Here is a 14,283-nt window from a genome sequence, read left to right on the forward strand (position 1 = left end):
TAAATTTTTGTCTGTTTGTTCGTTTGTTAGCCCCAATAGAGGGCCATTGCAGGAGTGAAAATACAGCTCATAACAATTGACAATAATTTCCCACGCATCTTTCATAGTTGACAAAGGTTTGCATTGACGGCATTTCATACATCGCTCACTTGGCATAAATGATCGCAACAATAAACAGAAAATGAAGCCACTGCTCCGCGTAAGAGAGTAACTCAAGGCGCTGCCTTACCAGAGTAAATAAATGAGTCTAATTCGTTAAAGGGCCTCTCACCAGGCCTCACAGCATTTATTTTATACGCTGAAAGTTGTTACGTGTCCTTCGAGGGAGCGTTCTGCCGCAATAATTCTTCAAATCGGCTCATTAATGGCCGGGATAGAAATATTTCAGTGCCGCGAACCCATGATTTCAGGAGGCGAGCTCCACTGCCAAGCGAGACACAAACTCGCCCCGTCTAGCCTCCGCAAGCGCAATTCCTTCCCTGCGTTCTCCCTTACCGGACCTCGAGGATCACGTGACGCATACGTCACGGACCCCGCCTTCATTTTTTTTTTCTCCTCGCTTTCTTGCGGCGCGGCACACTTCCGCTGACTGCGTCGCGTGCGAGCTGTTGCGATTGTCTCGTTTCGCGCAGCGCGCGATTTTTCGCGCTGTGCACGAGGACCCCTGACTATACTGGCACAAGTCTGTGCTGCACGAATACTGAGGCAGAAACAAGCGGATGGCAGAGCATGATCCCGCGCTGGAACACGGTAGAAAATGACATAGTTTCGGAGTCTGCGCGTGCGACTGCATGACGTGGGAACAAGCAGACGAAACAGAAGTGCATCTCTCTTGCTGCGATGCGAAGTAAAACAAAAACATGCAGACATTCGGTTTGTGTTTTATGATTTCTCTACGCTTTAATTCGCCTATTCTAGCAACATATTACACAAATAACAGATGTTTGGCGAGAATAATTCTCGAAGTCACGTGTCACCACGAGCGACGTCACAGCTCGAACACGTGTACGTAGGCGCACAAGCACGTGTACGTCATCCTCCGGCTTGGAGCACAGCGGCCGCGAGGGAAATGGAAAACGGTGTTCGGTTTGAAATTTCAGATCTTTCCGCGGCGCGTAGCGATGTAATAATACTTTGCAGACACGACAATTAACGCGCATTGTATGCTCAACATGGCCAGACCTGGTGAGGGACCCTTTAAGAAAAGTATTAATAGAAGAGGAACTAACCAAAGGATCAGGAAGCATATGTTCTATTCCATGATTACTCTTGAAAAAAAAAAGTTATATTTAAAAGCGCAGTTTCGTGTCAGTGGTGGGGCAAAAATGCATGCTCTGCCGGTACCTGACATACTAATTCGGGAAGAGCTGAAAAAGAATACAACCGTTAATTTAACTTCAATATGAAGGATACGGAACAGGAATTTCAATCGGCTTAATCAATGTTACATACGTTGCAATAAACGACCGAAATTTCGCAAGCATATCGGGAAAAAAATGTGTACGGGGCGCTTGGCAAAGCACGCGGACCACTGTGCGTCGATTAAAACCTACCGGGAACCAAGATCACACGGCTACAGTGGCTGTGTAACATGGCCAGGTCCGCCAAGCTGGTCGAACGCACGGTCACGTGTTGGGCCAGCTTTTTTAGAGAGAAAATGAGAAGGGGGTGGCTTTGCCGTGAGTCGGCTCGCGAAGGAGGCTGGCCAGCCAGACGTAGTGCTCCAATCCTATTTTTTCTTTTTTTACTTCCTTCGCGCAGGCAAACAAACGGAGTTTACACTGGGCGAAAGATTGTCCCGCTCAAGCAGCGAGTGTACATTGACTAGGAGCGTAGCACCTGGCAGCTAGTGCGTGGACTATAGCTCCCCATGCATTTCCGAGTGAGCGGACAGGCATTATAAAAAAAAATATGGGAGGCCACGGCCCAGTACTTCACTCCATTCAAGACGTCCCTTGCTTTCGTAGCCGATCGTGCATTCCGCCGCGCCCCCGTTGCACCTACGCACTCACCTTCAAGTTTCGCTCGCGGAGAAAGCTCGCCACGCTGTCCATCTGACTGCCGGAGGAAGTCAGGTCCGAGTGAGTGTCGTTTGCGTGCGGCAACGGCGCGGACCCGTTGGCGGCGCCGTCCCGGTGTCGCCCCGCCCTGTTCAGGGCGAAGTGGAGCGACGGCAGGCGTCGGTTCGCGCACATCTTGTCCTGCTCGGCAGACCCGCCGTGTCGCGGCCGGGACAGGTCGGGCGCGGCCATCATGTAGTTCCAGATGAAGTAACCCATCACGGGCGTGAAGATGAGTATGTAGGCCACCGAGGCGCCGATCACGATGCGGCGCAGGCGCTTCGAGGCCGGAGTGACGCGCAAGTCCTTGAGGTCGAGGTTCTCGAAGGTCCGCGGCCTCATGGTGGACGGGGGAGCGCGCCTGACGCCCAAGCGCCGGGCGCGAGGGCGCCTGTTGTTCGCTCTTTCTCTCTCTCTCTTGTGTCCGCTATTCGGGCCCAGGCGCCGAGTGGCCTGGGCGTGGCACGGAGACGCGGCCTTCTGTGCTTCACATAGCCGTCCTGGTCGTGACTTCCGGTTCTTCACATCGCGCGGCGGCTACGGCAGGAACGCCGCGCTGCTGTCGCTCTCGTCGTCATCTTCATCCTCTTCATTCCTCTCGGTGTGGGCGGCGATCGACACCCCACACGTGCCGCAGATGATGACGATGACGATGATGATTTTCTTTGTAAAGCGCCCGTGGTGAAGATGACACAAGCCCACTGTTCGGGACAGGCCGCGAACTGGAAGTCTTCAAACAAAATTGACCAGGAATGGTATTTACTTATATGCCTGTGAGCCCGTCTCCAGCTATCCATTTATCTTTCTTACTTACTTACTTTCTTTCTTTCTTTCTTTCCTTCTTTCTTTCTTTCTTTCTTTCCTTCTTTCTTTCTTTTTGCGAGTACTTAAGTGCCCTTTCTTCTGTCTTCCCCTCTCACTTTACATTCGCATTAGCTTCAAACCCCGCCGTTTCTGCGAGGCAGGCGTATTCTACGGTTCTGGCTGGATGGAGGTCTTCGAATGGTGCTCGAGTATCCCCGGATTTTTTCTGCAGTGGATACAGGTCTCAACCGGTTGGGAATATTGGTATATTTGGTCTAGGTAAAGAGACGACCACGACGGGAAACGATCACATAGATAGATAGATAGATAGATAGATAGATAGATAGATAGATAGATAGATAGATAGATAGATAGATAGATAGATAGATAGATAGATAGATAGATAGATAGATAGATAGATAGATAGATAGATAGATAGATAGATAGATAGATAGATAGATAGATAGATAGATAGATAGATAGATAGCGCCTGAAGTATGCAAATAATGCTAATCGCTTTGAAAAGTGAGGCGCACAGTGGGCGCTGGTGATCACTGGCACCGTTTTCCCAGTGACTGATGAGCGCTGTTAAGGTACACTAATCTGTGCAGCGTATCGCTGCTGTGTCATGGCATGCCTGCCTCTACTTTTCCATAGACCGACAGACATCACTGACCTAAATTTCGCATAGAAAGCAGGTTTAACTGGGCAAAATTGCTTATAATCAAGAATAAGTTCCTGGGCTGCTGCGCAAACTTCCCTGTGACTGTATACACGAGTGTCAAAGCTCCAAATTAAAAAAAAAAAACAGGAATTGTGACATTCAGACCAAATTTTGCGAACGGGGAAAGCAGAGATTCTTTTTCACAGTATATAGTAAAGCGGAAGCGTGACAAAAAGGAGTGATTTTTTGTTTCTACATCATTACAGAAAATGCCAAAGAAGGTAATGCATCAAACCATAGCTGTGTAGATAAAAACTTGGAGGGGGAATCCGACAGCGTAATCTCGTGAGGGATACTTCGAAGCTGCGTTTGTTGAATGAGGCTCTGTGCCAGGGAAGTAGAGTCAGTGTTGAATCACCTCGTCTTCATCTCCTCGCGAACCCCTTGTTTCGTTGGGCGGAAACCACGAGCCCGAATCTGCTTTGAGAACGAGCCTGTCTAAAACGAAATTGGTTACTCTGTAGCCGCGTTGTTACAGCTTTCGTCCGAATATTTGTCGGTCACTGGAAGTTGGTAGCAGTGACCGAGACAAAACTACTAATGCACAAGAATGCTTGTCAGAAAATGTGGTCAGAAATGTATCAAATGTATTTTCAAAAAAAATATATACCGAAAGTACTTCGGTGAACGACGTAAAATTGGGCGAGTTCGTATTCATGTCGACCGTAACTAACAGTAGCCTGAAAAGACGGATCAAATCAGAGGAAGTAGACACTAGTGAGTGAGTGAGTGAGTGAGTGAGTGAGTGAGTGAGTGAGGAAACTTTATTGCAGGTGCGGCGAGGACGCGAACTCGTCGCGCACCCGGCTAGTCCCACGTCGGGACCGGCAGGTCTAGCCCACCGGTCCGGTCGCGGGCACGCCGGATAGCCAGGATTTGCTTTTCTAGAGCGCGGCTACGCAGAAGCGAGTCCCACTCCTCCTTGATGAACTTGGGGTATCACTACATTTAGTGCGGGCGATGCCCCCTGTGGGTACGCGCCATGTTTTCAGGCAACAACAACAACACAAAATAAACGTTCATTAGGAAACCGCGATTTTAAATGAAACCAGGAGTATACGCGTACGCTCAGCGTGTATACACATAAAACATGTCCCTTGTATAAAAATTTAGAACGTTGCAGATGGCTACAGAAAGTCAATTAAGGACAAAGACGAAACTTGTGGGTTCAGCTTCTTTCCATAAGAGCGCCCGAAGCGCCCCTCGCGGGAATAGCTGCCGGGTGACCATGCGACCACGGTTCGGCCGTTGGCCGATCCAAGTGTGTACTGTGGTGCGTTTGCACATTTTGACGTCGTGCGCTGATCCACCGGTCCGGCTACTCGGCGACCCTAGCTTCGCACTCATCGCAGTGAGTTGAGCCATTTCCGCGTCTTTGTCGCGAACGCCGCCGAAATGCATCGAAAGCACCCTTCGCCGCCAGCCAGTCGTTTCTTTTTTTTTTTTTTTTTTTTTTTTTTTACTATAGCGTGCCAACTGTCCGTTGCGGCGAGACCGTCGTTTAATTCCAGCGTTCATCAACGCACGTGCCCGTTAATAATTGGGTTTTCACGGACGATGTTAGCGATATTGGAATTTAGCGCTTCACGGAGACATGCATGCGTGTGCACAGGCAGTTGGCATAACCGATACTTTTTTTATCTGAGGGGCGGGGGGCACGTTTTCAGTTTGTCCCCCACCCCCTCTTCCCCCCTTCCGGATACGCCTCTGGACACAGGAACGAACGACAGCCACACAACGATTTCTTTCAACAACGAAATATTATTTCGTTGTCAGCTGTGTTGACGTACGTCACGGCTGGGGTACGAGCACGTGATCCTACCCTGTGTCATGTGAAATGTACATATATCGCAGGGTGGTTTGTGTTGGCTGGCGCTTTCCGCAATTACTTTTTACAGTCTTTTTTGCATATTTGGAATTTTTCCGCCCGAGAGGTGTATTGACGCGCGTTTTTTATGACGCACATAGGTAAAAGGGTATAAGCCCAGGCCACTCCGTGGCCCAGGCCAACCCGAAATCACATTTCGTTGTTGTAAGTTGATGCTGTGTGTTTCGTAGTTCCATCTTGTGTCCATGTCCCGTTGTTGCCACGCGTTTGATAGCATTTAAGTAAGAAAGAAAACTGCCTCGGCTGCCTGCTGATACGTTGCGTTGTTCAGAGAGGTGGACATTACTTGCATGAAAAATAAAAAGAAACTCATACTCAGTTTTTAAAAATGCACGAATTAACTTGCTAATAATTAATTTACGGCGCATATCGCAATTTACCAATTGTACATAGCCGCTGAGCTTGCAGGGCGTGTCCGTTTGGAATGAATATCCAGAATGACACCACTTTGGAGATATGCGCCATCAAACTCGCCGTAAAACTGCACTATTGTTCAACTTACTTTTATAACAAAACTCTCTTGTATGCATGGGAGCACAAAGACAACCGAACTTGCTGAAGACCGTGTATATGTTAGATATGGCGCATAAATGGAAGAGTAGTTCCGACTGGAAAGTGTTCGTTTCGACGCGATTTTGAGGGCGCAGACTCGCGAGTCATTTCGCAAGCGCATCATCGCTAACGAAAGCCGGACGCCGGGCCAGGGTATGCTTGTGTCCGTTACGAAAGAATCTTTCGGTGCCCGGTGGTGGTGGAAACCTCCTGCAGCCGAGGCTGACATTCTACCGCTGGGCCACGAGCAGCACCAACGGCGAACGCGGTATATCTCAAGAAAAGAACAGGCACGTGACCTAACAACTCGAACGTTATTGCAAACACAGGCGTATTGCAATCGGCGTGACCCGCGGAAAGCTCTTCTCGACGAAGACAAAAAAAAAAAAAAGTAAACAGCCTCCGAAGTTTTGTGGGCAAGATAAAATTACATGTTCAAAAGCACGACCAACGCCGGGTGACACGCGATGGTGGCGAACGGCGTCTTTTTGGTGTCTTCATCTGCATGCGTAATTACATAAGCCCCAATAATCCCGGGCTGGTGGCTGCGGCCACTATCTGTTCACTGCATGCATGGAATATGCATGGAATAACGACGCCGTTAGCGAAGGACGCTGTTGCTGAAGACCGCTTCCAACAAATGACTGAGGACCTTAACCGGCGGTGTATAAGCGTAGCCTTGAGGAATGATATGCACAATACTATAGGGTAAGCTTGGCAAGAGAACGATATTTCGTGATTGGTAGTCGGCTTGCGCAAGGACACATTTATGTAAGCCAATTGATGGCAGGGGACGCGGACCATGAGAAAAAAATTTGATGAAGGATACAAATGGGATTGGAACGCATATGACAACCGGCCAGTTTACCGCTATCCCCGAAAGGGTAACTCTACAATCAATGCGTTCTACCTGTGTTAACTAACAAATGCAGAAATACATCTGAAAGGGTTGTTTTAATGAGGAATAATTACCAAAGCGATGCGCAGTTATCTTGGGAAATATCAGTTAAGATTGCACAGCTACCCTAACTCATCACAAGAATTAAGACTAGAAAAACGCCGATCAAGAAAAGGGTTGGGCAAGGAAACGCGATGTCTACGATGCTATTCACTGCATGCTTCGAAGTATTCAGTTAATCTATTAGACAGGGGAGGTGTAGGAGTGAGGATCAAAGAAGAATAGCTCGCAGACCTGCGTTTTGCAGATGTCGCGATCGTACTCAGCAACGCTGGAGGCGACATGCAACATATGTTGAGGACGTTAGCCGACAAAGTGTAAGAGTAGGGTTGATGAATGACACGCAGAAGACAAATGTTCAATAGTCCGGAAAGAGAACTACAATTCATGATTGGCAGTCAGCCTCTATAATCTCTGCAAGAGTTCGTTTTCTAGGTCTCATATAGGAGACCCTGATCGTGTGGTATCACTCGGTTTTTTTTCCGGCACCCTGGGTGACTTCCATTCTTGTCTTCCGTCTTCCCTTCTATTCCTTAACGCACATTTTTTTTTTAAGTGAATAAGAAATCATTTAAAACGACGACGCTCCTGTTCTAGCCGGTAATTCAGAATTTATTTGTGTTTGTAATTCGGTCACTTTGTTTATCTTATATGCCCTGCAAACAATTAAATTTGCTGTTTGCGACTTCATCGCTGAACTTGGCGTTTGCTGCAGTTTCAGGCATTGAATGCAGCACTGATGAACACTGCTGCATGAACACCTTGCTTCGTATAGTTCAGTAGGTATTAAATAAGTGAGAGCCCGTGCTTAAACGCCTGTCCCATAATTTCCAGGAATTAAGAGGCCATTCTACCAGGAGCACAAATACGCCATTGCCAACATTGTCAAATTCCGCCATGTTGTCGAATGCGCTGTCTTGTCGACGCTGATTGGCCCAGAGGCCCGCCACGGCCTCTCTGATTGGTTCAAAATGGTGGAATTTGGCGATGTCCAGAATAGGCACCCCGGGGCTCCCCCGATGCCTCTGCGAAACCCCTCCTTCTTTCCCTGTTCTGTCACAGCGGCAGAAAAAACCGAACCCATATTAGAAAAAAAAGAGTCGTAGTTTCGCCCTAAAGACGAAAGCAACGATTGTGATAGTAAATTACTAGATAGATATACGAATTAAGAATATTATAGTTTTATCAACCGTGTAAGCTTGGTTAAAAGGCAAACAAAAACCCGGGGCACTTCGCCGACCATATAAATATTTAAAAGAAAAGAAGACGTTTCGGCTCCCACACGGGAGCCTTGTTCACAGGTGAAATAAACAAAGGAGGGGCTGATTGTACTCTGCAGATCTCTCGATTACGTGATTGATGACATGGATGTGATCCATTGTAGAGTATCCCTTCCTGAAGCCTGCCTGTTCCCCTGGTTGACTAAAGTACAGTGTTGCCCTTATTCTATTGGAGATTATCTTGGGGAATATTTTATATAATAACGGCAGTAATCTAATGGGCCTATATTTTTTTCATTTCTTTAACGTCTCTCTTTTTGTGGATTAGTATAAAGTTTGCATTCGTCTATGCAGTGTTCTGGGACCCTTGCAATCGATAGACACTTCGTATAAAGAGCCGCCAGTTTTTCCAAGCATTATGTCTCCTCCATCTTTGATTAAATCGACTGTTATACCATCTTCTCCAGCCGCTTTTCCGCGTTTCATTTCTTGCAAGGCCCTTCTGACCTCATCGCTAGTTATAGGAGGAGTTTCTGTATCCTGTTCATTACTGTTTCGAATGGAGTTATTCTGAGTCATTTGGGTACTGTACAGCTCAGTATAGAATTCTTCCTTTATATGTCTCCTCCATCTTTGATTAAATCGACTGTTATTCCATCTTCCGCTGCCGCTCTTCCCCGTTTCATCTCTTGCAAGGCCCTTCTGACCTCATCGCTATAGTTATAGGAGGAGTTTCTATATCGTGTTCGTTACTGCTTCGAATGGAAGTCTTCTGACTCCTCTGGGTACTGTACAGGTCAGCATAGAATTCTTCCGCTGCTGTTACTGTACCAACGAATAATAACCGAAACTAGTCTCGAAGGTCGTGCCTTTGTGTACATCATGCGCCGGAAGCGACTCCCTGGTCGCCACGTTTTGAATGTTTCACCCATGACCAGGTACGCTCATAAATATGGCCACAAATATGGCTCGTAAATATGGTCTTCCTTCGATCGAAGTGGCTGCACTATTACCCCTAAGGTTGTTAAAGGATAACTTTTTCTTTAGTTTTTCTCTAACATCTTTAAATACGCCCGTTTTAGTGGGCATGAACCAGCAAATTGATAGCTTGCGGTAGCTTGATCTCACGCACTCAAGTTAGAAGCGAGGCTCCACAGCTATACAGCGGAGAACTCGAAGGCAAGATCAAGATAAACGCTCCATCATATAGAGGGAAAGTTTATTCATAGAAGGGTGGCCTTTGGTCCCTTCTTCAGCTACTATTCACAGGGGGAAGGTAAAGAAAAAATATGTAAAAGGGGACTGTGAGGGCACATGGAAGATGTGAATTATAGACGATGAGCCAGCCTACTCAAAGCATACAGTCGAAACCAGTACTCCTAAATAATAATAATAATAATAATAATAATAATAATAATAATAATAATAATAATAATAATAATAATAATAATAATAATAATAATAATAATAATAATCAACCAATCAATCGAAGGTGTTTATTAAAGTGCCCAGGAACAACCTCGTGGGTGTTGGTGCTGGCGCACTCGGCAAAACAGTGCACGCCCCCCCACACACACGCGCGCACACACACACACACACACACACACGCACGCACGCACGCACGCACGCACACACACACACACACACACACACACACGCACGCACGCGCGCGCGCGCACGCGCGCACACAAAATAATTTCGCGAATGCAGAGTTTAACACCATAAATGTGTACGCGAAGTGAATACAAAGCAAAAGTGGAGACACAAAAAGAGGATTACAGAATGACAGAACACACAACAGATATGAGTCTTTTTCTTCAGTTATTGAAATTCCTCTGCAACTCCTTTCAGGAAAATATTAAAGTTAGGCATAGAAATATCCATGCAGGTACTCTGAATAGACGTTATATGTCGCCTGCTCGCCAGCACATACCAAAATTGAAGAGTTCTGAATGACTGCCGAAACGTCGTTAGTCGTTAATAAACAGCGAGGAAAGAAGAGCGCCCAACACAGACCCTTGAGGAACCTCACTTGTAACCGCAAAAAGTTCTGACGACTGACGATTTACGCTAAAGTAGCAGTACCGGTCGCGTAGGTAGCTTCTTATCAGCGCTGTGACAGAGTGGTGCAGATCAAGTTGTTTCAACTTTGAAGGAGTATTTTGAGGCATACAACATCAAACGCCTTACTGAGGTCAAAATAAATAACATCCAGCTGTCCTTTCTTACACGCTGCTTGAAAGGCATGCATCGTGAAGTAAATAGACAGTTTTAGTAGAGAGTTTTAGAATAGATGCCCCAAACGTTTTGGGGCACCAAAGAAATAGCGCCGAAGCCACTGCGCATGCGCAAGACGCAAACTGCGTTTGGGTTTTGCGTTGGGATTGCTATTTTACCGATTTAGTGGGAGCCCGAATAGCGGCCCCAAAAGCTTTGCGTCGGCAAACATGGCGGCACCCATCGAAGCGACGGCTCTAACCTAGCACAAAACTGGGTTCGATTCGCGGTAACGCGTGAAGTTCGCAAGCTAGGAGAAGTGACTGCGGTTATCGCTTTTTCTCAACTAGCGTGTGTTATGAAGATTGACTCATTAGACGCCGCTGATTTTGAATTCGATTGTGGATTTTATGGCTCGTAGGCCTTGGCTGGTGAAGGCTAGTAAAGTTGGTTTGCTCAAAACTAAGCGCAACTAATTGTTTGCTGCTTACAGAATAACCTCTAAATTGTAATTAAACGCGAATACACTCAAGTCAAAATTATTATTCCTATCATAAAATGGTATATTTTATTTAATTATTTCTAATAGCTTTTCTTTGACACCGTAGTGGCGCTGTCAGCGCAAGACGCTATCCGCAAACGTAAAACCCTATTCTAAATCTCTTCACTCCGACGTGCCCCAACGCTAACACCCGCAAAGCTCTTTGGGGCCCCGGGGCCCCTATTCTAAAACTCCCTAGTATTGCATACGTTGCGTACGCAAGGGCTTTGCGTACGTAAGATCGCTACGTTCGGCTTAGTGCGCATGTGCAGAACGCAACACGAACGGTATGTGATGCGTACGCGGTCGATGCGTACGCAAGCATCCGATTATTGCGTGCGTAGTAGGGAGCCTTGCGTGCTGCTCTCGTGGTTCTCGTTTTTTCGGGAGAGCGTGAGACAAAAGAGTTTCGCAAAATGGCAGCGTCAAAGGCGACCAGCGGAAGGCTGTACTTTTCAATGGCCTATGATTTGGCTTTGCTACGTGAACGCACAGAAGCCATTCCCGGATCCTGCACGGTGGGAATGCATAGCAAAAATAGGGAATTTGTTTTTAAGGCGAAAACTATATCCTCATGGTGAAGTTTGTGTCAGCAGACCTGACCGCAGGAATGTCCGCCGAAGCGTCATCGCACCATATGAAAACAGATTAAAGACAGATTAAAGAATGAAAAATGATTGGTAGTGACAGTTAGTGAATGATAATGTTATAATAGAAATTGGTAGAGGTTAATGACTAGTAATGACTAATAATGACTACTAAAGACTCATAATGACTACTAATGACTCCCAAATGACCAATATGTCTAACGACGGCTTGTAATGACCAAAATTGATTAGAAACGACTAGAAATGTCATGTAAGGAGTAGTAATGACTGAAATGACTACTAATGACTTGTAATGACTACTAGTGACTCCGAAATGACCAATATGTCTAACGACGGCTTTTGATGCCCAAAATTGATCAGAAATGCCTAGAAATGTCAAGTAATCAGTAGTAATGACTGAAATGACTACTAATGACTACGAAATGACCAATATGTCTAACGACAACTTGTAACGACTACAATTGATTGGAAATGACTAAAATGCTTAGTAATTACTAGTAATTACCACTAATGACTGTTATATGACCAACATGTCTAAAGACGGCTTGTAATGACCACAATTGATTACAAATGACAAAAATGCTTAGTAGTGAGCGGTAATGACTAAAAGAAAAAAGAGAAAGAAAAGAGGCAAAGAGAAAGAGGCGAATGATGAGAGGAGGAAGAGTAGGCTCTCGCCGTTCACCTCTTAGAAGAGATCCTAAGAGAACGTGTAAATTTTGAGAAAGTGTTGAGTGTGCGCTCTTTGCGCGAAAGGCTCGACCTCGTGTTGGCGCAGTTCGCCGCAAATGACCGTGCCAGCCCCAGAAAGCGAGCACTCGGTCTTTATTTTTCTTGATGCGATTCATGCGTTGCATCCGTATTAGAGGTAGTCTCTTAAAGGCCTAAACATGGTTCGACGCAGCGTGAACGCGCCCACACGTTACATCACGTTGGTGACATCAACAGCGCCTACAGTTCGACCGACGGTTCGACGTATACTGGCGGACGCGGCCAACGCGCTCGCCCGCTTACGTACATGTACGTAGGCATTTCGCAGAACTAAGAGCCCTAACGTGACACGCGCTCCTACGTTCCTCAAAGCACTTGCGTGCTGCGTACGTATCGTCATGGCGCAGTACTAAAACTGTCTAATAAGGTTGGTAGTTGTGGAGCGTCCCAATATGAAACCATGCTGCTGAGGAATGATAGTATTTTTAATAGAGGATTGAAAGTATTGAGTGTGGAGTTGACTTGCATAATTTAGATGCTGCGCACAGGAGAGAAATAGGTCTGTAGTTACTCGCAGCTAGCAATACCTCTAACATAAAGATGGGAACGACCCGCACTACATCCCAAGCCTTTGGGAATGTGTTTGTCTTTAAAGCAGAATTAAACATACAAGTAAGCACTGGAACAAGCACGGCGCCGCACGGCTTAATCAAAGCAGGTGTAATGTCATCAGAACCACACGAAAAAAGGTGGTTTTAAGTGCTTTATGCTCTTAAAGACAAGGTCCTCTGAGACCGACAGACTTGAATCTAGGGAAGGGTGATTATAAAGCTCACTAACTACTACACTGCACCCTTCGCCGTACATGGACCCGAGGTGTTGGGCGAAGGCGCCCGAGACATCTGGAACAGGTTGGCTGTCGACGCTGAGTAGGGAGATACCTTGTTTCGTATTGTTGGACGACTGTTCACGAACGTGTCTCCAAAAAGATTTTGAATTTTTAGAAGTACTAGCCTCCACGTGAGCTATATAGATGGAATGATAACGCTTGTAAAGACGTTTAGAGAGTGCCCTGTACATATTAAAATCTATATGCCAGTGTTCCTGATTTGCACTCTGTACCTTCCTGTGAGCACAGCCTCTAAGCTTTAAAGCTTCTTTTTTTTCAGTTCAACAGAAAACAAGTGGGGAAATTTAGAGCGTTTAGCACCGTTTAGTGGTATAAGCTTCTTCATTCCATCATGAATAATATTCGTGAATGCCGTGACTTGCTCATTAACATCTCTTACTTCTACTACTGAAGACCAGTCCGCATTATTAAGATAGTGGTAAAGACCCACGCAACAATCTCCGCTTGAGAAATTAAAAGAGAGAGGTGTTACTGTATCCCTTAATCCCCTGCTACTAGGTATCGCGAATTGTAAGGAAATATGAAGCGGCGGGGGGGGGGGGGATATTTATCTGGCTTGGCAAGAGGGAAATCGCCACAGGACACATTCACAGCTTCTGCGTCACTAAGGAATAATAATAATAATATTATTATTATTACTATTATTATTATTATTATTATTATTATTATTATTATTATTATTATTATTATTATTATTATTATTATTATTATTATTATTATTATTATTATTGACACTTTGTAGAGGATACAGAGAGGCTCAGGCCCGTCAAAGCCAACAGGAGGCTTGAAGGACTGGGCCTGGCAGTTTACGGCAGAGGTAACAAAATGGCAACAACAAACAGAACATTGATTGAAAGGAACAATAGGTTCAGCTGAAGAAATAGAAAAAGCAATCACAAAACCAGTACCAAGGACAGCAGTGCTAACTCCAAGGAAAGAAAACTCAAAATATCTAGTATCATACTTCTAAGCACAACTGTAGAAGAATGCAACAATCAACACAATGTTTTCAAATGCGTTTTTTTTTTTTTGGTTTCGCATAGAGGATACAGCAAAAAGTTCTTTTGGTAACCCATTAAAAATGTCCGGC

At 45.8% G+C, this 14,283-nt stretch overlaps 1 protein-coding gene across 2 annotated transcripts in view; it reads right to left on the bottom strand.

Moving 5' to 3' along the window:
* Nucleotides 1-14,283, bottom strand: part of LOC142560754 (uncharacterized) — a 39,532-nt gene that overhangs the window by 13,831 nt on the left and 11,418 nt on the right. Inside the window, exon 1 of one of the 2 annotated variants that reach the window (XM_075673074.1) lies at nucleotides 2,013-2,631. The exons of the other annotated variant lie outside the window; for it this stretch is intronic. Coding sequence (XP_075529189.1) covers nucleotides 2,013-2,402 — 390 coding nt within the window. The 5' untranslated portion in view covers nucleotides 2,403-2,631. Of the gene's footprint in view, nucleotides 1-2,012; nucleotides 2,632-14,283 lie in introns of those variants that run through there. 2 annotated transcript variants of the gene reach the window in all.

The sequence above is a fragment of the Dermacentor variabilis genome, chromosome 10, assembly GCF_050947875.1.
Source record: "Dermacentor variabilis isolate Ectoservices chromosome 10, ASM5094787v1, whole genome shotgun sequence".
NCBI lineage: Eukaryota > Metazoa > Arthropoda > Arachnida > Ixodida > Ixodidae > Dermacentor > Dermacentor variabilis.